Source organism: Sceloporus occidentalis, unplaced genomic scaffold, assembly GCF_023333645.1.
Source record: "Sceloporus occidentalis isolate IW3139 unplaced genomic scaffold, rSceOcc1.0.p SCAF_5, whole genome shotgun sequence".
Classification (NCBI taxonomy): domain Eukaryota; kingdom Metazoa; phylum Chordata; class Lepidosauria; order Squamata; family Phrynosomatidae; genus Sceloporus; species Sceloporus occidentalis.
The window spans coordinates 23,855,136-23,882,836 of NW_028316985.1; the positions used below are offsets into that span (position 1 = coordinate 23,855,136).

The 27,701-nt window shown below is 41.9% G+C and overlaps 1 protein-coding gene across 5 annotated transcripts in view; it reads right to left on the reverse strand.

Moving 5' to 3' along the window:
* The window catches only part of LOC149311767 (diacylglycerol kinase iota-like), a 303,704-nt gene extending 283,752 nt beyond the window's left edge, over positions 1 to 19,952 (reverse strand). For 2 of the 5 annotated variants that reach the window (XM_089527875.1, XM_089527872.1), the window contains exon 1: positions 19,651 to 19,950. In XM_089527875.1, coding sequence (XP_089384001.1) covers positions 19,651 to 19,841 — 191 coding nt within the window. In that variant the 5' untranslated portion in view covers positions 19,842 to 19,950. Of the gene's footprint in view, positions 1 to 19,650 lie in introns of all 5 variants that reach the window. The other 3 variants (XM_089527871.1, XM_089527873.1, XM_089527876.1) reach the window with 3 other exon arrangements.
* Positions 19,953 to 27,701: the final 7,749 nt, after the last annotated feature.

Sequence of the window (27,701 nt, forward strand, 5' to 3'; positions counted from 1 at the left end):
TTGAATGTGATCTTAATAACTGAATTATCAGCAGATTGGGTCATTCAGCCTTATGCTTAACAATACAGCTTCAGAAAGATACCGTATATAAGAATCCCAGGCTGCATCTACACTGAGAAGTAATGCAGTTTCATACCACTTTGACTACTATAGATCAATATTATGGAATTATAGGATTTGTAGTCTTGTGAGATATTTAGCCTTCTCTGTCAGAGATCTCTGTTGCCACAAAAAACTACAAATCCCAGGATTTCATATCATTAAGCCATGACAGTTAAAGCAGTAAAGTGCCATGCAAATTTATGGCGCTATATAAATAAACATTAATATTAGTAGTAGTAGTAGCAGCAGCAGCAGCAGCAGCAATACTGTATTATTTCTTCAGTGCAGATACAGCAAGTATGCCTTGAAAACTTTCCTTCTTTCTATACATGGCCACAATTTTAGCATTTTTATACCAGGAGTGACTGAGTGGTGGTCTCCAGGGAGGTCAAATATCCATTTGCTAGAGCAACTTTCTCCAATTCTGGGTAGACCTTTTGAACTTTAATGAAAGTATGTCAGTTTTTTATTTTTAAAAAATGTTTTCGTTTGTATGGAAAAGAAAACAAGATCCCATGCATTTCATATTTCATATATTATTTTATTGTATTGCTTTATAGAACTTGGAAATGTTAATTGGGAGGGAGACTACAATTCCCAGAATCCTCAAATCAGCATGACAGCTGGCTATGCTGGCTGATAACTTCTGGGAAACCTAGTTCAAAAAAGTAAGAGTTCTAAGGCCTCTTGCCATCATTTGGATCTGGGAGAGATTGAAGACTACTGCCGGTCTGCTCCTCAAGGGGTTCTTCCAGGAAGCCTATTTATTTCTCAGCATCCCTACTCCCAGCCACCATGTCAATGGCCTCATGCCATCTGAGTGTTCCCTGTACCTCTGAAGTCATTACAGATTGATAAGGCCAATTTGATTAGAGCCTGACTGCTTGTGAGGAGGTTAAATGATTTTGTTCTCAGGACTAATATGTGGAAAATCGAATGGTCCCTGAGAAGACAGAAATGGTCTCTGAGGGCACTCAGTTCTCCACACTCTGTTCTTGACCATGCCTGATACACAAGTATAAAAATAAAATGATAACACAGCAACTGATGAGATAAAATAAAATATAAGTAAAGTTTCAGAATGACCCAAGTACAACCCATGAAGAAAATAACCTTTCTGCTTTTGTAAACACCTGTCTGTCATTATTGGTCTATAAGTTCCATAGACCAAAAATATTCTAGTGACAAAAGCCAGTGTGGTTTGAGCATTGGACTATGACTCTGGAAATCAGGGTTCAAATCCACACTCAGCCATGGAAACCGATTGGGTGATCTTGGGCAAGTCGCACTCTCTCAGCCTCAGAGGAAGGCAAAGGCAAAGCCCCTCAAAACAAATCTTGCCAAGAAAAACCCATAATAGTATTGCCTTAGGATCGCCAAGTCAGAAATAACTTGAAAGCATACAATAACAAAATGCAATGATTTCACGACAGACAACAAACTATCTTACAGTCATTCATAATTTATGACTAGTGAAATGAAAACCATAGAGATTTTTTGAAGAAAACCATCCCCAATTCTGAAGAAACTTTCCTCCAAGCAAGACTATATTGTCGCATGCTATACTCCGGTGGCCTTCATAGAGGATGGTCCTTGAAAGCATGCCCACTCTAGAGGCTGTACGGGTATGACCTGTCTTTTCTTCTGTGAGCAAAAGGTAGCCTACATGACCTTCCAACCTAATTATCCTCACAAAAATCTTGTGACAATAAATCAGGTTTGGAGGAATGAGGGGTTTGTCCAAGGTCTTCCAGTTTCATGGTTCAGTGAGGAACAGAATGCAGATCTCTCAAGTCACAGTCCAACACTTCAATTGCTATAAATGACATTGGCATTATATTATACCAGTTTAACACTTGAACAGCAGATTGAGCAGGTGCACAAGTCACCTGATCACAGTCTTTTCTCATTACTGTGAGATGTAGATTGTGCTTTCACAACACCATTATAGATTTTTGATATGACTAAAGCCATAGCTCCATTCTATGAAAACTTGGGGTTTGTAATTTGGTGAGGTCCTTAAAATGCTCTGCTAGAGAGCTCTAGTCCACTTCCCACTGAACTACAGCACTGGAGCTCTGTAGCAGCATTTGATAGACCTCCAGTGATTCCATAGGATCAAGGTGAAGCAGTTAAATTTATATTTAGTGATTCAACTATGTAGTGTAAATACAATCATATTGTCTTTAAATCATAGTTTCTATGCATATATTTATATAGTTTGGTGTAATAGTTAGACTGTTGGATGGTGGCTTGGAAAATGCAATTGTACATATCCACTGAACTGTGAAACTCACATAGACCAGGCACTCTTTCTTGGCCTGGTACACCTCACAAGGTTGTTGTGAGGATGAATTGTGGATAGAAGTGTCACATACACCACCTAGAGTTCACTGGAGAAGAGACAGGATATAAATGTAATAGATAACAAACAACAACCTAAATCCTATTAATCTCAGCTAGAAGAGACCTGTAAATTAATGGGTTTACCTATTGGCTCACCATTCAACAATTGATTCAATGGTTCTACTCAATTTGTGGATCCATGCTGATATTGCATATGTTTTTCAATATGTAAATATGTAAATATTATGCAAATCTGTGCCTTCTTTAGGGGTGGCTTTTGTTTTTGGCTGGTGATGTGATGTGTAAGTGGTCTGTTTGAAAATGACAATTCCCAATTGTTGAACAATGCAAGTAGAAGGATCTGGGAATAAAGTATAGCTAAATTTCTGATAATCTCAGTTGCACATCCCGCCTTCAAGTGCTGGAGGTGGGAAGCAATTATACAAAGAATCAGTGAATATTTGTTACATAAAGCCCATAATATGCAGGATCTAGGTTTGCTCTTCTCCATCTGTCTTCCTAAACACCAGTCTTTCCTGACAGGACGTACCAGTGAATTCCAAAATGCCACAGAAAACATTTCAAAAACCATCAGAATATGGGGGCAGAAAAACACCAGGGTACTCATGTGGCTAATGAAATGGAATTAATATGATCCTCCTGCTCAAAAGCAGCAAAATTAAAACTCCTCAGTGTGACATCTGCACAAGTACAGTTCTTTTCCATTTCATATTTCATTACCATTTGACAGTCAAACCTCTTTCCGAGTAAAGACTGTTGGGTGATGAGGAGTAGAATTACAGGCTCCCCAGTCTTAATTTGGGTATGTATGTGTGTTTTTAAATATTGGAGGGGGGACTAATTTATGTTTTTAATAAATGGGAAAGCCTTAGTTTGAGCATCACAGTATCATGACTGGACTTCACTGGATTTATAGTGAGAGGAAGATGTCAGCCAATGAAGTGGAAGCACTGTGGTAATAATGGTGCATGCATGACATAGATCCCCAGCTATACCTGCCAGAGAGTTAAGATCAGTCAAGGCTCAGTACTGTCCTGAAAGTCTCAGTGGGCTTCAGGTCAATCCATATTACTACCTTTCCCATCAGTATTTGCCTATTTGATAACAGACTCCTTAAAAGCCAGGTATAGGGCCAGCCCTACCATTAGTCTGAACGAAGTGACCGCCTCAAGTTGATGATTTGGGTTATCACAAATAAGACAAATTACTAATTATTCCATTATTAGTTTTGTTGCCAAGAGGAAAGAGTAGTGCTTGTGGGATTTTCTCCCACAGAGGCTAAAATAATTTATACAACCTTGAGTTGTTGGCAGGGGGTAAGAGCATCATTGTGTCATGCCTGGACTACCTGGCTCACTTCACAAGGGTTTTTGGTAGGATAAACATTTGCTGTTCCACTTCAGAAATATCTATGGCAAGCCTTGCACTTTCCTTTCCTGAGATGTCCTTCAGTATGCCAGGTTCCATAAAACCCATTGTTATCAAATGTTATCAAACCCATTGTTACATGCAGATCTACCAAGATGCCCACGTTTAGATTTTTTGGTTAAAATGCTTTGCCTTTTTTAGTTTCATCTTCATAGTGAGCAACATAGTGTCATAAACTAAGGGTCACCAACTTTGGTATGGCTGGGGAAGGCAGTTTCTGCCCCAGGAGGCTGCATAGATGACCAAAAAAAGGGGGCGGGGGGAGCAGCAGACAAAGCAAATGTCAGTTACATTAGCCTACCATGGTCTGGAAAATGCATGTTTTAAAATTGTTACACCATGCAAGAGGGGACTTCAACCTGTGTAAGAGATGAATCACTGTTCCTGCGGCACTTCACCCATTTTTGCTGGAAAAGGGGCAATATTGAAGGGTCTCGTGGTTTACTTTACATGTTGTATTTGATTTCAGGTTTATTTCTCATTCCTTAAATTGATTTTGGCAGATGTCACATGCCAACGGCTACAGAGAGACAATACTTAAGAAATATTTTAACATAAATAAAATATCAGAGAGAGGTGTGTGGCTGGAATCCATCAGGGATTCCTGTTTTATGAGTTGCTGAGGTTTGAAATCACAGGTCTCTGTTGCCTCTGCGGGGATGGGCCAAGACATTTGGATGCCTGAGAGAGAGGAGCAAAGAGTGTATCCAACTCATACAAACACAGTCAAGTTGGGAAACGAGGCAAATAATTCCATGAATACCTCTCCCAAGCCCTGGTGGTAAAACTAAAGCCATCAATGGAGTAACAATTAACTGCCATTTCATGACACTTCAGTATCTGCTGCCTAAGGAAGCCATTTCATTCTGCCTAGTGGTAGGAAGTGGGGGGATCCATTAAAATCCAGTTGATTCCCATTATATCAGCAATCTTTCCAATCAAAGATTAGGAAATATGTAGACTAGGGAACTGACCTGGGCCATTACTGTGATACTGCCTCAATATTATGCATTGCTTACAAGAAGGAAAACAACTACATGGTTTTCTAGTTTGTTGTTGGAATGTCACCTAGAGTCCAAACAGCAGAATAATTATGATGGAACTGAACAAAAAGAGTTGTGAATCATACTGCCATTCACGTGTAATTGGCCGTCAATTCCAAATATTCTTCACCATTGACTATGTTGGCTAGGACTGTTAAGAGTTGAAATTCAACAACATCTGGAGGGTCATGATTCCTACACTGACTGTCAGTCATAGGCTCTCTTATTCTTCATATTAACTCATCTAAACTAATTCCATTTGCCCTTTGATAATTGCTTTAAAAACCACATTGTGTTTAAGGTTGTTAGAGATTCTGACTTTTCTGAATTTGTCTGAAAGCATTATTTCCCTCAGGCCACAAGACAGATTTATGGAAAGTCAGGTTAGATAACTTCTATAGTGACAGCCCTTTAATAGAAGAGATAGAATTTAAAGCTATGGTTGCTGCTACTGAATTTCGCTAGTTTTTAAGCAATAGATTCTTAGGCGGGATACAAACCGCCATATAGTACGTATAGGATACGTACTAGGGTTAGGAAGGGGCGGTGCTTCCGCACCCCCCTAACCCTAGTACGTATCCTATACGTACAAGATGGCGGCGCCCCTTCTACATGGGCGCCGCCATCTTTACGTACTGGACGCATAGCGTCCAGATGTGTCGCGGCGCCTATGACGTTGCGAGTCCGCGCCAGGCGCCTCGCGATGTCATAGAGGCGCCGCAAGAAGAAGCTCCGAAATGGAGCTTCTTTTTTGCTCCGCGCGGGAGCCGTGCGGTTTGACTGCTGCAGCTCCCGCGCGGAGCAAACAGCGGCGGCGGGGAAGCGCCGCAAAGCGGCGGTTTGTATCCCGCCTTAGTTCACCTTGTTAATGCTTCTTCATTATGGAACGCGAAAGTTGGATTTCAAAACAGAAGAAATTATACAGATAGACTCAATTATGCAAAAGAAAAAAGCATGAGGCAAATTTGCTCATGTGGCATATGCTACAGAAGATGCAAAATTTGGTTTCTCTTAGAACTGAACCTTTATTTGAGTGCTTTATTTTACTGTATATACTCGACTATAAATTGACCTCATGTATAAGTCAAGGGTAGGTTCTGGGGTTAAAATTATGGATTTTTATATGAGCCATAGATAAACTGAGGGTAAAACTTAGGTGCACATAACAAAAGATCTAAAAGATGAAGCAAAGAAACCAATGCCAATGAATTTACAAAATTCCAGCAGGCATAACTGTTTCTGCTCACACTAAAGGCAGGATGGATAAGAGAGCAGAGGAGGGTCAGTGCTTCCAGGACAGATTACACTGTTGCCTTTAACCAAGGGATGGTTTCTTTTTTTAAATAAGAGTTAAAGTACAGTACAGTGGACCCTTGTTATATGCTGGGATTTGGTTCCAAGATCCCCCATGTATAACAAAATCCATGGATGCTCAAGTCCCATTAAATATAATGACATAGAAAAATTGTGTCCCTTATAAAAATGGAAAACCAAGGTTTGATATTTGAAATTTATACCTTTTTTTGGGAACATTTTCAAACTGTGGATGCTTGAATCCATGTATAAAAAATCCGTGTATAAGAAGGGCCGACTGTACTTACATTGATCCATGGGTAAGTCAACTTATGTTTTTTTGGGTCAATGTTCTGCCTAAAATTTCTACTTATACATGAGTATATACAGTACTTTTGTTAGCACAGAGGTCACACAGAACTGACCAACATATTGACTGCTGAATCTTGACTGTTGGACTTTAGTAGCACAGAGATGTTGTAAACTTAATAGATTTATTTAGCAAGCCTTTATGGAGCTGTCCAGCAGGGCTCTTAATGCAAGCAGGGCATCACCTCCATTCAGTGAACAGAATCTGAAAGCCACTGCAGTTACATCTTATTTCAATGCTGGCAACAAGATTGCATTCTTCACTGCAACCAACGGCAGCAAGGCTAGTTTGTTGAGGGATGCAGGACAGGCCATGTGGCATACACAGCTCCAAAAGAAAGGAATGGCTGAGAGGCTTTGGAGGAGCATAAGAGAGCTCCTGTTATCTCCCAACATCTGCTGTTGGTGAGCACTGTTCTAAATGGAAGTCTAAAATAGTTGTTGTTCTTTTTGTAGGAGAAGAAGGATGGAGGAGCAAGAATTACAGAAGCCAGGCTTTACTTAAGAGGACACTGCCCAGTTAACTCAGTGAGCCTGACTGTTAGAGAAACCATCCAGCTCATATCTGACTATAATTATGATGTTGCAAGACAGTGGGGGGGGGGGGGGGAGGAAGAGAAATGGAAACACATCATTAAATGTAGCACCCTTTTAACTACTTTGCAAACATCCATTTAGCATAGACTCAGTACAATGTAAGATTACTGGCAACACAATACATTTAATTGATTTGATTCTAGCAGGCACAACACACCTTTTGCTTCAATAGAAAGAGGCTACGAAGCACTTTCTAAATCACATGCTTTGATTGTCTTTCACTACACATCTATACTATCTGCCTCTTTATGCTTGCAATGCAAGGATACACTGGGGAAATCATTACCCTGGTTATGCGACATGCTACATTGGCTCAAACAACATAATTATTTGAATCCAAAGTATACTATTTAGTAGGACTACAATATGGGCTCTCTAGGATCAGTGAGGCACATAAGGGACAAGTAATGGTACAAATATTTCACTTTTTTTACTGAAAATCAGAAACAATTTTTCAATATGCAAAAATAATTCCAAAACCCAAAACACATTTGGTCCCAAACATTTTAGATAAGAGAGACACAACCTGTACTGTTAATGTTAATGGTACTTTACTCTGTGCTTCTCTCTCTTTCTGTCTCTCACTCTCTCTCTGTATGTTTCTGCACATGCACTCCAATGATTTTAAAGTCTAGTAAGCCACTGCCAGTATTATCATGCCTAATTCAGCCCTACGATAGAGTAACCATTCCATGGATAGCAATGGTTTTACTCTGTGCATCACAATACTGTAGGCTGGATCCAGGATCTGCTTTCTATACTCCATTCACAGAAGATGATTCTGCTCAATTACCAGGGATCCCTTGCTTGTCCCTGCACTGTAGTCTATCCCATTCAACGGGTAGTATTTTATGGAGTCTGGAAGGGCCTTTTTACAGAGGAAAGGAGCAAGAAATTCCCCTTCAGCCACTCAAGTTATATACATCTAAATCTGGTTACAACAAAGCATGGTACTATCACCATTAGATAATGTAAAGTGGCAACAGATGCCTAGAATAGAAGTGAACCAGAGCCATACATGGTCTGGTCTACATTACTAAATTGGCCTGCTGTCCTTGAGTGCAATCAAGGATGCTGTCTTATGCATTGGTAGCATTAATTAATTTTCAGGTTTATGGAAAGGTTATACAAAGGTTCAGTCCCTACTATAACAGCAGCACTTGCCTGGTTATATATAGCTGAAACAAAACTATATAAAATACAGTGGGCTTTTGATATCCACTGGGGTTTGTTTCCAAGACCTCCCATAGATACCAAAATCCATGAATGCTCAAGTTCCATTAAATACAAAGGCATGGCAAAAGGGTGTCCCTTGTACAAAATGGCAAAGCCAAAGTTTGCTTTTTGGAATAACTATATATACATACATATATATATATATATATATATATATTATGGTCATGCTGTGGATAGTTGAATCCATGGATACAGAGGGCCAGCTGTGTGCATACCTGAAAATACCCCAGTAGTCTTTATCTACACTACACAATTATCACAGTTTAGTGCTGCAGTTCAGAGGAGTGGACTAGGCTTCTCTGGCACTGAATTCTATCTCACCAAACTACAAATCCCAGGAGTCTGTCAAACATCTTCAGCTGTGTAGTCATATATGAAAGAGAGCAAAACACTGTATTTGAAGGAGGAGACAGCAGAAGAAGAGGAGAAGGACAATGCCAAACTGCAGACCATTTTTCTGTCTCTTAGGCCTTAAAGGAGTGGACCACTAGAAATGGAACACATCTGTTCCTCAGCTAACACAAGGTTTCATCCCTTAGCCATGCTAGTGGGCGATAAAGAGACAGAACCCATAAAATGTGTTCATCTCTATGTACATATTTAGGAAAATGGGCAGTTGCTGTCTTAGGATGAGTCAGACCATAAGCCTAGCTAGTTCAGTCTTGTTGACACTGGCTTCAATCCAACATCCCCTTAGCATAATGTAAATATCCTCATGCAGAGACATACTATGCCAGCATTATGCAATCCCCATGCAGTATAGCAACATTACATAAATTAGTGCTTTTGTGCAATGTGAAACCACAACACACAAGGTACAACATTGCTGTATGTGCAATTCTACTTTCCCCACTGTCAGCAGAAAATGACAGCTATGGCATGGTGAATAATTCACCCAGCATGTATGGCTTGACTTACGCATGCATCTGTCACTAACAGGATGCAAACCATAGACTGGCAATGGCTCACCAGAGTTTCAAGCAAAATTTGTTCTTAGTCTTACTTGAAGATGCTGTGGATTGAACCTGAGACCTCTGCAAGCAAAACATAAGCTCCAGCACAAAGCTACAGTCACTTCTTTCCTTTCTTCCTTTGTCTCTGTGTATTATAATACAGTGCTGAGCTCTGACATTCAAAACAGGTTTGGGAGCTGGAGCCTGCTAAGTTCTTGCTCATTTTAAATCGTAAAAATAAGTAAGGGGTGCAAAAGTCTTATTTCTTTTTTATTTATAGATTAGCAGTTCACTTCCTCACAGCCTCTGCCCATTCATGACTGAGTTAATTAAGCCCTATAACAAGAACCTGAGCTATTTTCATGGGAAGAGGCCTTCTCTTAATACACACCTGTAAATATAGATGGGTGGTATGTGTTAGATTGTTAGCACAGAACACATACAAAGAGTGGCACCCACAAGCAACCATCTGAAAGTTATCAAGGTCCATTGAGCAACCACTATTATGCTGTTCCATAAGCCACAATTTGCTGGCAACGCCAAATAGTTTCCTGAACATTATAGTTATTTACATTTGTAAAGAGATCACAGCATCAACCTAAAGTAGTGGCTTTTTTTAAAAAAAATGAGTAAAATAAAAAGGGATTTGTGGGAGGAATTTCAGTTTAGTATTAGTTCTTTCAGGGAAGAAAAAGTGTTCAGATCTAGGTGTCTACTGAGACTCTTTGCTAGAAGTGAAACAAAGGATAAATTCCTTATGGGATAGATGAGTTTCATAGGAACTAAGAAGTGGAAATCAAAAGGTGCAGGAAAGTGTTTATTTTTTCCCCGTTTGCATGCTGGCAAGTCAAACAGAATTAATGATATACCTCAGAAAATTATTATTTAAAGGTTATTGTACATGCCTTCTCTGTCTAAAGATGTGAAATTTACTGCATGCCCACACACCAAAAAGACAAACAACTTCTACCATTATTCCCTTTCACTGTATATGTGCATATGTATATAAAAACACTTGTACAGCCATAAACATATATTTCAAACTTGCCTTTTCTCTCTCTCTTTGTATAGACAATAGTCAGCTGACTAAATTTTGTTCTCTGAAGTAGAACAGAAAATGGCACCAAGATTTATAGTATCTCCAGGCCAACCAAAATGGCATCTGAAGAATAAAATCACATGAACTCTATCTCACTGTCAGTAAAAATGCAATAATAACAAATTAATAACTTGTTGTCTTTTTGTAACACCCAGAATCCATTCAGTCTAATGGTAGAATCAAGATGTGTCTTGTGTGAATGTTGTCTTGGCTCCACCTAAATCAGTGTAAAGCAAAGCGCAACCCTCCAGATGTGGCACTACAACTGCCAGCAACCCTAGCCAGCATAGCCAGTGGTGAGGAATTCTGAGAGTTGCAACCCAATTTGAGAGTTGCCCATCCATAATATAGATGGCTTCATTGCCATTAAAGTTCAAAATGATACATAAAGCATAGGGACCTGCCCTTATTTTTAGATGGTTGCTATATTTATCTATTTAGCCCAATTCTGTTTACTTCAAAAGACAAGTACCCACTGCCATGTCAAGCAGGGATCTTGTTGGCCCCACAACCATCCACAATGTAGTGGACCTAATACTTTCACTCTGAGGAACAGACCGAGAACACTTGACCACCAGTCTCTCTATTTGTGAACAGTGCTGAGCTTGGGTGCCAGGAATATTTTTTGGACTTCATCACCCAGAATGCACTAGCTATTTGGCCACTGGTGAAAGCTGCTGCTGTTCTTTACATGAAGAGGGGATGGGTGGTGCCACATTTAGGACCAAGCTAACTATGCTTACGTTTAGGGCCTCAAGTTATGAGGGACCTATAAATTAAAAAAAATTACTACATTTTCATGTTTTTCACAGTTAGAGTCACTGTTTGCTAATGCTATGGGATCTCACGTTTGACAATTCTTAGGGCCTCACCATGCCTTAATCTGAGGTTGGAGTTGTGCTTCTGAAACTGGAGATGCCATACAGCTATTGTGACTAATAGAACTTTCAAGCTGAGGGCCACTACACCTTGAAATACTAGCTGCTGGGCTGGGAAGGTCTGTTGTTTTCACACAGTGCTTGTGGACCACTACAAGAAATAAGTATGCTGAACAAGACACAAAACAGGAAGAACTTTATCGCACCCATTTTTGTCTCCGTTATGGGTACAGAAAATGGACACTTGTGTGTGCGCGCGACCTGTCAAAAATGGATTTTACCGCATGCCAAAGTGTCCTCCAAAAGGCCCCGTTCCGTCCCCGGCATCAAGCCATCCCACTTCAGTGCTGAGGCACGTGAAATGTTCTGGTCGGAAGTCTTCCAACCGAGCAAACTGGCGCCCCCATCAGCACTAAACCGGGGTGGCTTGGTGCCAGGGGACGGAACAGGGCCTTTTAGAGGACGCTTTGGTGTGCAGTAAAATCTGTTTTTGACAGGTCGTGCACGCACACGAGTGTCCACTTTCTATACCCGTAACGGAGAAAAAAACGGGTGTGATAAAGTTCGAAGTGTTGGGCTGCAATTCTCAGGATTCCCAGACAGTTTAAAAGAGTCAACACATCTGAAGAACATAATTCCTGCAGAAGGCTACTCTTAATTCTTTACACACACCCTCCATCGTAACTGCTACCTCCCTGGCCTTGAAGGGACAGAAGAGGCAGGCACAGCTCCACCATGCCTAGCCCCAGAGGAAGATGAAGACCTTCCTCCATTCCAACTGCCACTGCCCTGGTCTTGGAGGGAGAGAAGAACTTGTAATATCTGCTGTACCTGATCCCCTTCCTCACTGCCATTCCCTTCTCCTTTTGTGCCATATTTTTAATTGTAAACCTGAGGGCAAGGAACAATCAAATTGGCAATCTGTAAGCCGCTATGAAGAGCAGGGTATGAATTCTCTAAATAAATAAATAATATAAACCTAGAAATGCCTGATGTGCTAGAAACCACATTTCATTTTATGCATTAAAGTGAGGTGGGGAACACAGTAGTACTCCAGAATTTGTTGGACTGTGGGGTTGTTCCCACTTAAGATTTGAAACGATTTAAAATACAACGTTTTTAATAAAATTGATTCAAAATAACACTGTTCTTATCCCGCTATCCGAATCGCTTTGTTCATCGTTCCCATCTGGTTATTTAAATCGAAGTTTTTACCTGCAAGCGTTCCTACTTGGCATGAAATCGGTGTTTAAATAAAGTGATTCTTTTCCTCCATACCTTATTTGGAGCTGTCAATCAATAGTACGTCAGAATGACGTAACGTTAATCCGGAATATTTGGAAGCGATTTATCTTTTGGCATCGTTTCCATTTCATTGACTGTTTGTGAATTTAGCGAATTTAGGAAAGCGAATTTAGGAAACCCAAGCTCTTTCCAGAGGAACTATGGGATAGGTTTTGCATGACAGCATCCCCTCTTCATGTCTCCCAAGACAGCCAGGGAGAATCCCTTCAGAGAGCACAGAGATCAATGGGGGAGGCTTCTGGCAAAGCGAATTAAGGAAACCCAAGCTCTTTCCAGAGGAACTATGGGATAGGTTTTGCATGACAGCATCCTCTCTTCATGTCTCCCAAGACAGCCAGGGAGAATCCCTTCAGAGAGCACAGAGATCAATGAAGAAGGCTGCTGGAAAAGCAGGGAGGGAGCACTCTTCCTAAAGATTCTCTTTCCAGGGTTGGAGGAGAAGGCAGATTCCATTTGAGAAAGGGAGGGAGAAAGGCTCTATCCCGCCCCCCCCCCCCCCATTGATCAGAGCCCTTCCTTGCCTGGGCGAGATCAGATGCCTCCTCGCGAGGAGCCTTCCCTTCCCTGTCTGGGCGAGATCAGAGCCCAAGCGGGCAGGGAATGCCTCTTCGAGAGGAGCCTTCCCTTCCTGCCTCTCCTCCGTTAGAAATGGGCTCTCCCCACACAGAGGGGAGGTTGCAATCCACCGGCAGATGCAAGCGCTTGAGCAGCCGGGACTTCAGGCACTTAAAGCGCTGAAGAGATTAAGCGCCTGTAAACCATTAAAATAAAAAATAAAAATAATCCTTATCTCTTATTGAAAGACCACAGTGGACAAAGGGGTGAGGGAAGCAAAAATGGCGACAGCCATGACGGATGGGGACAGAAAGGGCAACTCCCCCAAGGCCAGCCCCATCGCACTCCGCTCCTCCCATCCATCTAACCCGATTTCAAAGGCTGTTGTTCCTATTTAAATACTCCGGTTCCTAACTCGAATCAATGGAAAAACGTAGGTCAGACCCTAGTGTTTTTTTAACACGCGTTAAATGAGGAAAACTCGATTTAAATTTTTATCCCGCTCTACGATTCGATTTGTAGTGGGGACGATTGCGGGTTGCTCTAGAACCGTTCTAGGTTTAAATCGGATCCTAATAGGAACGCCACTCCTTGGATTCGATTCAGAACGCGGGGTTTCACCTAGTGGGAACAACCCCTGTAATTCCCATCAGTTTTCACCAGCATGGTCAGTGGTGAAGAATGGTAAGAACTGCAATCCAATAACATCTGAAGGGCCACACATTACCCAATATCAGCTTTAAAATGCTGGGGATTTTTTTTCATTAATTGGTTACCAATTAATCGTTCTGAAACAACATTCATTAAAATATATGGAGGAGGCCATATTCACCATCTCTATTAATATAAAAATCAAGTTGTAGAATTCAGCTGCAGAATTCTTCAGCTTTGGCTTCCATAGGCTGCCTTGTACTAACTTTTATCTTTCAGAATCACTGAGGGAAGGAAGAGAGAAGATGCAAAGCAAGGAAGGAAAGGAAAGGAAAGGCAGGGAATGACAGTATAAACATTCAAGAGATGGTTGGTCACTGAATACATTGTTTTGCATTGCTTACTAAGGTCACTGGAGAATGAATCACTCTGGGTTTTGCACTCATCAGCTAAGCTGTCATCGCTTGTTTACTAAGTCAAAAGAGATAGCCCATGCACGTACACCAAGTCCAGTTGTCCACTGGTGGCTGCTTTTCAGAAAGCAATAGATTTACCTGCAATGCTTTTAAACAAGCTGCTTGAAAATCTCTGCCACATGTAAGTGTTTGGTTTGGAAATCTCTTCCTAGCACTTTCAGGGACATGGTATAAGCTGATAAGAATGTGTAGTTCTGCTAAAACTTTAAAATATCCTTTTTGGGCTCAATATCTTTTTTCCTAGCATGGAAGCTGATGAGTGCAAAACCCAGAAGGAAGTTATATATGACCCTAATAGTTGCATTCTGCTAGCATTGTCTATGCAAGTAGGTTTCTCCCTCTCTCCCCTCTAATCAACACAGAAAAATATTTTTTGGAAATATGTGGTGAGTCTCTCAGGGTTGAAGAGGATATAGTGAAAGAGGAAACACTGATAAAAAACTAGAAGCAGTCTGTCCAAATTAGCTTTAGAGCTTGGTACTTAGTTGTGTGTGCATTGTGCTATTTATTGCAATATGACTACCATACACTTGCTTACAAAATTTAGGTACCAAGGTTTTTTTTAAAATAAGGTTTTGGATGTTTATTGCCTTCTACTACTACTACTCTGTCCCCATAATAAACAAGAATTATTTCTATGTTCAGATAATTGTGGAGGATTATTCTGTATTCATTCCACTCTTCTCTGGTACATTTCAACTTCTGTAAACTGTGAGTCTTCCTGAAATGAAGTTGTGAAATGAGAAGAAGCCCCAAGTTATTCAGGAGCAATCTACCTTGTTTTGGAGTTCCCTTCAGGTAATTTTGATTGTGTGAATGAACAGAAATTGCCAAAGGGTTGGGGTTCCCCCCCCCAAAAAAAATCTAGTTGCTTCTTTATAGAAGGCTTTATTGTCATAGAGCTGTGGTGGCGAACTGATGGCATGTGTGCCAAAGATGGCACGCAAAGCCATTTTTTGTGCCACACAGAGGGTGGGGAAGAGGAGGAACAGTTACACACCTGTTCCTACTCCTACTTTGGGTGGATGCAGAGAGAGGAAGAGGAAATGGTACGCATCTGTTCCTCCTCCTTCCCGGATGTCCTGAGCCTTCAGCTGTCTCCAGACACGCAGCTAAAGGCCCAAGAAAGCGGGGGGAAGAAGTCCCATCCCGGAAGTCCCAGCTCAGGAGGGCGGAAATCCCACCCCAGAAGTCCCATTCTCCTGCAGAAGTCCTCGCCCTGGCACCGCGTAACACTCAATGTCAGAAGGCCTTTTTGGGAACTCGGTCACTAAAAGGTTCACCATCACTGTCATAGAGCATTGGCACCTGAGGATCTAAATACAGCTATACTATAAAACTAAGAAATTCATAGACTGAATTGCAATGCATTTATAATTGCTCAAGAAGGCTGGGGAGGTAGTATCATTATTCTTGAATTCATCTGGCTTCTGTATTAAACCTTCAGATGTCAAAAAGTGTGCATGCAATATATAGCCATTAACACAATTTGGCACTAACACTTACAGAATTATTTACTGGAATGCAGAAAACTGATGCAAAGGTACATTCTTCAAAAGACTTTTCAAGCCGCAAACAAATATATCAGTGCTACCAAAAATTGGTGGTACTCCAAGGAAATATTTCATCCCTCCCCTCCCCAAGTTCAGTAAATCAGACATCGTTCCAGTTTTCTCTCTTTCTTAATTCAAGCATCAGAACTAAGTGACAGCCTTACTTCTTGGACAGTCAGGCAGCACTTCTGAACTCCCTTCTGCATAATCCTGAAGCCTACACATACAACGAGAACTTTTCAACTCTGCATCATCTTTTATAAAGTGTGATCCATTTGGAGAGAGATTGTAAACAAGATGATGATTTCTTTTTTAGTGCAAGCTGGATTGTCTGGGAGGGGAAGGAAGAGAGAGAAAACAGCAGACAATTATGGTGCTACCCTCACCCTAATCCCCAGCATTGCTTGTAACATAATTCTGGCAGTGTAACTCCCACATCCTGCTGTCACAGTGCTACCTACACATACATACTGGAATAACAAATTGGCACTACTATGCCATGTTAACTCTTTAACAGCTGTCACATGTATTGCAGATACCACACATATATAATTCCATTAAAAATCACCATCACAGCACATAGTTGATATATTGATATCAGTACCTAACACGTAATCCTGCCGTCAGAGAATGCAGTCATTTCCTGTCCTAATCTAAGTGCTAGTATGAATACATCAACGGTCTCTTTTTCACAGGCTTGTAAAAAGAAGAAGAAGAAGAACGCAATATTTGGGGCAGCAGCTGTTCTGCTGTTGTATATACGCATAATGACCTGACATAGAAACACACATTACGCACTACATACACAGGTCCGGCTACACAGATTTTATCTGTGAGATTATCTCTCAGTCTAAACATGTCCACATAGGGTATGGATGCTGCAAAGGGAGAATGTGGAAGGTAAAACCAGATTTTTGAAAGAAACAGTTCTAGCCAAAATAGCTACAAAGCTACAGATTGATCTCAAAGATATGTATTTTTTATAAAATAAAATCTTTTCCCTTCAGCTCATGATGTATCACAGGGTTCAACTCTAAGATCTTGAAGCTCTCCTCCCCACAAAATCATGCTCCCCTCCTTTTAAAATCTGGATTGTCTAATATAAACTAATAGCTTCTTTCTGACCTCATATTCACACTCACATGGCAATAGCAAACCCTCTCTGAAGAAATTTGGCAAGAAAACTCTATGATAGGTTCACATTAGGGTCACCATAAGTCATCAACTACTTGAAGGCAAACACACACACACACACACACACACACGGTACAGAGTGAACATGGGGCCAGAAGGATACTCTAAAGACATCAGATCCTATATGATGCTAAGCAGGGTCAGCTCTATTTAATAATTGGATGGGAGACCATCAATGAACACCAGGTGCCGTAAGCACTATTTTAGAGGAAGGGACTGGCAAAACCAACTCTGATTACTCCTTGCTTAAGAAAACCCTATGAAATTCATGAGGTCACCTTAAGTTGACAGGGACTTGCAGGCATATACACATACACGCAAGGTATAGACTAAGCTCACCTCGCCAGCCATGAACTGGAGGGGGAGATGAGACCTTACTATCTTGATAGTAAGAGCTGGAGGATAGTTGTAGTTGTTGTCTGCCTTCAATTATAGTTACACTCAGCCCTCTGGATATTTTTATCCACCAATGCAAGCATCCATGGTTTAAAAAATATTCACATATATAATTTTCCCCCAAAAAGGCATTTTTTTTTATTTTGCTATTTTATATAAGGGACATCATTTTACTATAGCTTCCGAAATCCACAAAACAGTGATCCCTTTACTGGACCAGCCAAAATGCGCATTATACATGTTGCAAGCTTTCAAAGCTTTGCTGGCTTCTTCACCAGGCAAAGAGGTCCAAAATCATACAGGAGAAAATAAGAAGAGGAAAAAGTTATGATGATGTTAGTCACAAGCCTACATTTTGTATACAATTTCTATATGTTGTACTTTGCTACGTGGCCAACACAGCCACCCCTGGACCATTTGACTATGCCATTGTACTTAATAGGACTTGAGCCTCCATGGATTTTGGTATCCCAACAGATCACTGTGTAATGTTGTGAAGAAGCCCCCTTTGTCTGCCTGAAGTCAGCACAAGGATACCCTTAACTCTGCCTGCACTTCAAGTAATTCCCAGCGAAGGAAACTTAATGAGAGCATGCTTGAGAGAAGGAGGGCTCCTGTGCGCTTGCTTTTAGTGACTGCTTTCAGAGGATGCTAAAGTGTAGTAAAGTGTAGGGAAGGGTTTGAAGGCCTGAGTATGTGAGAAGATGGTAGAGAGGATGTCGGGATGGAAGGGAAGAAGTAGAAGCAGAGGAAGACTGAGAAGTGAAAAGGAAAGGTAGAAGGAGGGAGTCTGTGTAAGTGTAAGAAAAGGGATTGGGAAGTGAGGTTGAAGAGGGAAGTTAAGAAGGCAAGAGAGAGGATTGGAAAGTGTGGTTGAAAAGGGGAGAGTGAAGGATCGGATGAAGCACAGGATGGAGGGGAAGAAGTAGAAGATAGAAAGAAGAAGTAAAAGTAGAGGAAGACTGAGAAGTGAGAAGGAAATGTAGTAGGGAGAGTTTGTGTAAGGCTCTATTGTGTCAGTGTAAGAGAGGAGATTGGGAAATGAGGATGAAGATGGGAGAGGGAAGGATCGGATGAAGATAAAGATGGTTTTGGAAGGTATGGAAGTGGAGTTCTCTGGGAGGAATATTAGGTTAAATGCTATGTATTAATTAGCTAAAGATATTGACAATATTTAAATTCAATAATAAGGCAATGCTAACATTCAATAATGAATGTAGACTGGATTGAAGGTGTATTGGATGGTGGTCTGTTGGATGTGACATAGCTTATATGGGATCTTATATATATGGATGTTTTTGATTTGTTTTATATGTTTGAAAGGTTATTTTTAAAATAAAGAGAGAGAGAGATCACTCTGGGGAGGAGAAATAGCACATGTATAAAAGGGGAAAGGTCAAAGACCAGTCCTGCAACTGATGGGCCTCTGTGGATGGCTTGCTAAGAACTCTTGATAATCCAATATTTATTATTAAAGCATAGGAACCTCCAGGAAAGACTTTTAAGGAGAACAGAGAAGTCGCAGGATTGACAACAAACATGGACAAAACTGTCAGAGTAGCTAAAAAGAGGTCAAAAGAGGGCCAAAAAGCAAAATATTTAGCAGTGGAGGTCATCAATATCTATATATCTAAAAAGATGTAGTACGTAGAGAGATCTTGGAACACCTTTGAGACTCACTGAAAGAAAGAAATTGGCAGCACGAGCTTCTGCAGACTTTTGTCTCCCTCCTCAGATGCATTTGAAGAAGTAGAACTGAAGTCTATGAAAGCTCATGCTGCCAATTTCTTTTCTTTCAGTGAGTCTCAAAGGTGCTCCAAGATCCCTCTATGTATTGATTCTACAGGCTTAATATGGCTATATCTTTGAATTCTAAATATAGATAGATGATGATAGATAGATAGATAGATAGATAGATAGATAGATAGATAGATAGAATTCTGACTTGTTAGATAACAATTACACTTTTCAAAAAACTGGAAAGCGATGAAGATGGCCTTTTCAAAAAGTGGGTCCTGACCCGCGAGGCGGAGTTTCCCTGCCTGCCTTGCCTTGCCTTGCCTTGCCTTGCCTTGCCTTGCCTTGCCTTGCCTTGCCTTGCCTTGCCTTGCCTTGCCTTGCCTTGCCTTGCCTTCCCTGGGGAGGAGTGACCCACCTGTAGGAGACCTGCTTCCTGAAGGTTAAGCTCTTGAGCTTCTCTTCCAGGGACTCCTCCTTCTGCCCGGAGGGGGCCCCGGCTGCTTGCTCCTCGGGCTCCCCGCCGCCCTCGGCTCCCCGGCAAGGCTGGCCCGCTCCGTTGCCTCCCGCAGCCCCCTTCTCCTCGCCGGCTGCCGAAGGCGGGTTCATGGCGGGGCTGGAGGGAGGGCAACCCGGGGATGGGGAGCTGCTGCTGCCGCCAGTGGAACTCAATCGGAGGAGGAGCAGGAGGAGGCGGCGGCTGGGGAGAAGGGGAGCCCCGCGGAGCCCCGGCAGCAGCAGCAGCAGAGGCGGGAAATGGCAGCTCCTGGTTCCCGCAGCATCCTTCGGCGGCCGCACTGGCGGCAGAGGGGCATTGTGGGAAACTCCCTGCCTGCCTCCGCCTGAGCCAATCAGCGCCCGCCCCTCCCGCCACGCCCCTCCCTCCCCCCGAGGGAAGGCCAGCAGCAGCAGCCCTAGTGGTCCCTCCGAGGCAGCAGCGGCCCCAGGAGCCCTCTCCCTTGGCCCCCTTCTGCCTTCGGGGCAGGCAGCGCTAAGGAGGACGGGGCTTATAGTGCCAGCCCTGGATGGAGCTCTTGGGGGATCCAGGGGGCCAGGCCTCCCCTTGGCCAGCTCCTGCCCTCCCTTTGGACCTCCTGCCCAGGAGGGCTTCCCAAAAGTCTTCCCTTTGGAGCAGGACTAAGCAGCAAGGGCATCTATATTGACAGGAGCATTGGGAGCTTGTCTTTGGTGCGGGTCCCTCCTTGTCCAGGTCCCCTCTTCCATGCTGACCTTCTGCCCAGGAGGGATCCCAAAATGCCCTCCCTTCGGAGCAGGCAGCACGAAGGAGGAGGATGGTTTTATGTTTCTCGGGGTCTTTCGAGCTTTCTTTTGGCCATGCCCTGTGTCTTGCAGTGCCTGGTCCTCAGGATGGCCAGCCATCCCCTTTTCCAGGACATGCCTGGCATTTCAGCCTTCTGCCCAGGAGGGATCCCAAAAGGCCCTCCCGTCTGAATAGGACGAAGAAGCATGGATTTATATTGCTAGAAGTGTTTTGAGCTTTTCTTGGGTACAAGGTGACCAGTCCTCCTCCTTATCCAGATCCTGTCCTCCAAGGCTACATTCGGCCTGGGAGGCAGTCCTAAAAGCCCTCCTTTTGGAGCAGGACTAAGAAGGATGGGCTTATATTTAGAAAGACCTGTCCTCCATTGCAGCCTGCTGTCCAGAAGGAATTCCAAAAGGCCCTCCCTTTTTTGCAGGACCAAGGAGGATGTGCTTATATTTCTAGGAGTGTTTTGAGCTTTTGTTTGGCAATGTCCTATCTTTCTCTTTGTAATGACCCGTATTTTGCAGCGCTTTCTCCTCAGGATGACCAATCATCCTCCTTTTCCAGGACATGCCCTCCATTTCTTCCTTCTGTTCCAAAGGGCCCCCTCCCTTTTGAGCAGGATGAAGAAGCATGACTATATATTTCAATTAGCGTTTGAGCTTTCCTTTGGTACAGAGTGACCAGACAGCTTTCTTTTCCAGGACCTGCCCTCCTTTTCAACCTTCTTTCCAGGAGGAATTCTGGGGAATGGGGGGAAGGCATGGGTGCTGCCTCTGTGTGACCCCAGGAATGAGTGGGCAGGAGTCCTCTGAGCACTTCGCTGAAATGAGGCAGTAGACCACCACCACCATCACCCCTCCCCCTTTGGAAAAACAAAGACAGGTGTAGGCAACTCCAGGCTTTCCAGCTGTATTTGGGCTGCAACTTCCATCAGCCCCAGAACACATAGCCTAGTGCAACACTACCATTGGAGACAACTTGTGCTGTTTGTTCTTTTTCTTTTTAAATATATCCCTGTCCCTTTTTCCCCTCTTTCTTTCTTTTTTGAGTGTATATTTGGTCAGTGGAAGTTGTGAGCAATGTTGGTAGGAAGTGTAATCCATACTTAGCCACTGCTGATGTAGTCCAATAACATTTGGAAGGACAAACATTGCCCAACCGTGTTTGTGGAGAAAGAGTAGACTCATTGACTCATAGATTTGGAAGAGAGCTCAAGGGCCATCCAATGCAGGAACTCACAATCAAAGCCTCTCCTGACAGATGGCCATCCAGCTTCTCCTCTAAAGAAGGAGACTCCACCAACCTCCAAGAGAGTTTGTTCTACTATTGAACAGCTTTAACTATCAGGAAGTTCTTCCTCATGTTGTGCTAGAACATGGCCACATAGCCTGAAAAACCCACAAAAGACTATGGATGCCAGCCATGAAAGCCTCGACTTCATATCTTTTCCTGTAGTTTGAATCATTGCTCCTTGTCCTGTTCCTTGGAGTTGCAGAAAACAAACGTGCTCCATTTTCAGTATGACATCCTTTCAAATATTTAAACTGGGCTATTTGTTGTTGTTGCCTTTGTTTGGTTTAAACGAATGGTGGTCCCTCGAGCATCATGAGCGCTTCAGCATGCAGTGCTCAGGCAATTTTATTGCTGGCCTGAAATACTGAAGGAGGGAAGAAGAGAGACACTCTCCTCAGCATCACCTTCCATTTACATACAATACACAGCCTAAGAAATGTCTCACATGCACATACTAAATGCCATAGCTGCCAGAGGGGTGTCGGGATGGCAGCCAGTGACAGAGTAGGACCTGAGGTAAAAGAGGCTAATCCAAAACCTGCTCAAATTAAAAAAAATTGCATGATGTTTACAGATATTGTAGAGTTTGTTCACTTCCACTGACTACATATACACTCAAAAAGGGGGAGAGATTAACCAAAAAAACAAAAAACAGCATAGGTTGTATCCAATGGTGGTGTTGCACTAGTAGTGCAACTTTCCCCAACCTGCTGTCCAGCTGTTTTGGACTAAAACTCCCATTATTCTTGTGAACTGCCCTTAAAAGCATAGAATCATAGAGTTGGAAGAGACCACAAGGGGCATCCACTCCAATCCCCTGCCATGCAGGAACATAGTATCGAAGCACTCCCAACAGATGGTTATCCACCTCTGTTTAAAAATTTCCAAAGAAGGAGACTCCAGCAATCTTCAAGGGAGTGTGTTCCACTGTTGAACATCTCTTACTGTCAGAAAGTTTCTCTTAATGTTGAGCTGGAATCGCTTTTCCTGTAGTTTGAATCCATTGCTCCAGATCTTGTTCTCTGGAGTAGCAGAGACTCCAGCCTCAATATGACACCCCTTCAAATATTTAGACAGGGCTGTCATATCTCCCTTTAACCTTCTCTTCCCCAGGCTAAACATACTCAGCTATGTCTCTCCTCATAAGACATGTTTTCCCGACCCTTCACCATTTTGGTTGCCCTCCTCTGGACATGCTCCAGCTTCTCAATATCCTTTCTGAATGGTGGTGCCCAGAACTGGATACAGAATTCCAGATGAGGCCTAACCAAAGCAGAATATAGTGGTACTATTATTTTATTAAATTAGTAATATAGTGATTAATATTATACTATAGTGATTAATATTAATATTATGACATTATATTATTAATATAATGTTGATAAGTGTTATAGGCCAAATCAACTAGAGTGGGTACCAGCTTCAAGAAGGCTGCACTGGTTGAAAGTACCCTAGTTGTCTTCCCTTGTGCAGTGGTAGGCATCCAACTCTTACCCGCTGCCACCCACTATGCTTTCCCACTGGCTTCAGACAACAGTTCATGGTGGCAGTAATAATCCAGGTGCATTTTACTTTTGTCTGGTTTGTCAGTTATGCTAGCTTTGCCTCTTGGCAAATTGGTCCTGCAGCACTGTCATATACATCTTGGTAACATATATTTATTGGACTGTGCCCCACCCCTTGAAAACAGTCCCAAAACTTGTCTGAAACATGGCAACATTACTGTTAATGGGTGATAATTGCTAGGACTACATTATGCCAGCAATAAAGAGAATTTCTCTTGATTTCATTTTCAAATCGTATGTATCTTCCAGCAGGCCTACCTAGTTAATTTTAAATCATGACTTTTTAATTGTCTGGCTTTTTTCTTTGCGAATGAAGATTCAGGAAGGACTCATCCCACACTTTCTACAATTGTATATCTACTCTTATGAGTGTATTTTAATAATTTTATAGTAATGTATTTTAACTGTGGGTTTACAGTATGTGTTTTTAACTGTGTTTTGTATTTTAACATGTAGTACCCTGCCTTGAGCAGCAATTAGAGCAGGAGGACAAGCTTTGGTGATACTTATTGCACAACACTGTGTGATATCCAATGTATTCCTGCTGTGTCCTGCAAGCATGATTAGGGTGTCCCTTTTCAATGAAGGGGCAAAACCATAAATGGCCTCCCAATCATGCTAGTCCTCAGGTATGAAACATCACTTCTGGGGCAGTTGCAATATTGAAAGTCACATGTCTGGTTTTCCTCATCTTTCCCCTCATTCTCTCTCCCTTACTATTGCTAAGCAGTCTACTTCCATTAATTATTATTTTTCTATTTCTTGTCTTCTTCTTCTTCTTTTTAAATGTAACTCGCAATGGTTGAACTACAGAAAAGAACACAATAGCAGAAACAGCCCCAGTCATCCGATTGCAAAGACATGTGATAGCAATTACTCTGAAACAGGTATGTTTCCATTGTTTAAAAAACTAGCACGATTGCCAAGAGAATGGGCCTCATGAAGTCCTGTCCTGGGTTTGATCAGAGCTAGAAGAGCTATATTTGATCAGAACTATATTTTGACTATAAGTCACAGAATCCCGCACCCAGCATGGCCACTGATCATGAAATGGCTATAGACAATGTCCGTGCTTACTGGAGGATTCTGGGAATAGTACTCCAGATAAAAAAAAACATAACTTTGCCAGATGATGGCTTTGACAGATGCCAAACTATGGTTGGCCGTGCAAACATTTTTATACTTAATAATCTTCTTCAAAAGGTTTTTAATTTTGTGGTTTTACAGTGTCCACATACTTGTAAACTTGCGTGACTAAAAATCTAGTAGTGGTACTGTGGAACTTATTACAATTAACTTACCTTTTGAAAAACTATTTCGTGACAGCTGCCATCCATTCTCTCATTGATTCTACTAATGCATATAGTCATGACAGAGAATTAACTTACTGGGGTGAGTAATTAATTGTAGGTTATATGTAATTACAAATGATGGCACAGTAGCTGAAAAGAGATTAAAAAAAACAACTATATGTATATTTTTAAAAGCACTTTCTTTCTAGCTGTACAGTAAAGGGTGCAGCAGAATTCCAGGTACTATAAAAATCAAGGACAACAAATACTCATCAGTTCATCTTTTGTTGTTAATTGCCATCAACCCAACTTAACTTATGGCGACTCTATGAATGAAAGACCTCCAAGTTGTCAAGTTTGGTTTTATATAAATTTTGGGTGCCAAGCGATCAAAAATCATGACCCCTGACTGACCCCATCGCAAGCCACCATTACCCTAAGAGCGAGCTGACTATGTAGCCAGCAAGCTTGCTAGGCTTGGTCACAGGGAAAAAAAGGTACATTTTAAACCTTAAGCAAGCAGTTTTGGGAGTTGCCCTACAAGTTTCGCAGGCTGCCCAAAGAAGAAAGGAGGATAATAATAATAATAATAATAATAATAATAATAATAATTTTTATTTATAGCCTGCTTTTCCAGGTTAGATCAAAGCAGGTTACAACAAGGCAAAAGAAATACAAAAACAGAATACAAGACATACAATATAAACATCATAAAAACAACTCATTAGGTTTAAAACACTATAAAATACAACAGCATAAAAAACCAGAAAAAACAGACTAGCTGAATAAAACCATTGTACAACAGGGGAGAACAGCATGAAGTCAGGACACATGGGGGAATGCTTGTTGGAAAAGAAAGGTCTTTAATTCCTTCCTATAGAGATCAAGAGAGGTGACGGAGCGGAGCTCGTCAGGAAAAGAGTTCCAGAGCTGCAGGGCCGAGATGGAAAACGCCCTTTGTGCAGTCAAGGTGTATTTTGACTTAGGAACCCTTAACACCTGAGATGTAAGGTGGAGCGACGAATCCAGAAGCACCCCCAGACTGCGAACAGAGTCCTTCAGGGGAAGCGTGACCCCATTCAGGACAGGTGGACAATAGAGGTAGCTTCCTTCTCAATGAGCGAGTGATTGTCTTAACAGCTCTGCCATCTAGATATTTGTCTTCCCATGAAAAGTGCCAGACCTATTCTTTGTGTATTCATTGTGTAGGCTTCAGCTTAGACAAAAGATAGCAATCAAGGCCTTTGTTCACCAGGTAGCCATAGCCTGAGGATATGTTCAGGGGTATATAAGGAATTCACTTCCAAGCCTCCAGTGGGCTTGTAGATTCAGTTCCGAGCCTGAGTTCCTCGCTTGTCAAGCAGCCTGCTCCAAGCTTGCGTTCCCTGAGCAACTTGCTCTGCTGAAAATCACTTGAGCGAAGCCAAGCTCACGGTCACTGGGCCTCTTGTTATCTTTGCCCACCGGAACTCAGATCCTAGCCTCCACAGCTGCCGCTTTCTCTCCCCATTCATGCGGCTGTGTTTCACCATTCACCATCCCTCACATCCGTCACTTTGAAGAAGACTCCTAAGGTAAATATCCAAAGGTGCCTCTATCCTTTCTCCTTTACTCCCAAATTCTCTCCCCCTCCCTTGCTTTAGCATTGAATGTGTGTGTGCGTGTGTGATCCCTTTTGTTGTGTGGTTTTAATAAATGTTTATATTTTTATTGCAACTCATTGGCATTGGAGTCTCTGTTTCTTGGGGTTGGACTAGGTGACCTCTGGTATACACATAGGGACACGACCCCGCTGCGTGCATTGTTAGGACACACCTCTCTTTATATCTGAGCTAATTAAATTCCCCTAATTCGATCCTTCCTAACAAAGTCACCCTAAACCACTCTGTTCAGGTCGTTCAGACACAGGACCATGGCTTTCTTGGAGTCTATCCATTTGTAATGCTGTCTTCCTTTCTTCCTACTGCCTTCTACCTTTTCGAGTATTATTGTCTTTTCTAGTGAGTCACGTCTTCTCATGATATGTCCAAAGGTCTACCATCTCAGTTTAGTTATCTCAGCTTCTAAGGAGAATTCAGGCTTGATTTCATCTTTACCCCAATGCTTTCGCTATAAAAGAGAAAATGAAGATTTTTTTTCATCTTTTAAACACATATAAACAGGATGTCTCAACATCAACACCATCGTCTTTTACATGTCTCTTATTGCTCCATAACAAAAAATAACAAAAAGAGAAGAGAAAAGGCAATGTATTGTGTATGGTGTAAAAATAAGGCTAATGATGCCTTCAAATATTTCAAGTATAGAATAGTTCAGGGTTGTGCTTACTAAAAGTTTGGTTGTTTATTTTGTGCAGTAAGGATGAAAGAACCATTCCATCTTCTCCTGCATCTGGAGATAATTACATTGTGCATATCTCCATCCCAGCCAGCAGCTGCCAAAGAAAGAGGTGGAAAATGCTGGCCCAAAGTCTGTTATTAGTACTGAATGAAGTAGACCTACTGAATCCATGAGATTTTCTTATGTGTTAACAAATCATGCAGTAGCTGATTTAACAGATCTGTTCTATTTAGGAGTCTCCAATAGGACTCAAGTCATTGCTACTTTCCGCAGTGCTAAATCTAATTTAATGCTGCTGCTGTTGGTTTGTGTGTTATTCTGTTGTCATTTTGCCCATTTTAATTGTTTGGGTTTTATTTTATTGTGACTTTGTATCACACACTGCCTAGCAAATCATTATGCATACAAAGCAGGATTTAAATATTCTAAGTAGAGAAAGAGAGAGAGAATACTGTGAAGAGAATGTGTTCCAGAAGAGGAAAACAAACAGGTATAGCTATGATCAAGAGCCAGTGTGGTGCAGTGGTTTGACTGTTCAGCTAAGACTCTGGAGTTCTCAGGGTTTGAATCCCCACCAGGACATGGAAGAGTCACAGTGTCTCAGTCCCAGAGGAAAGCAAAGGAAACATCTGAACAAAAAACCCAAGAAAACCCAATTATAGGTTCACTGAACAACACAACAGCAACAACAGTGGCTATCATCAGTTGTACA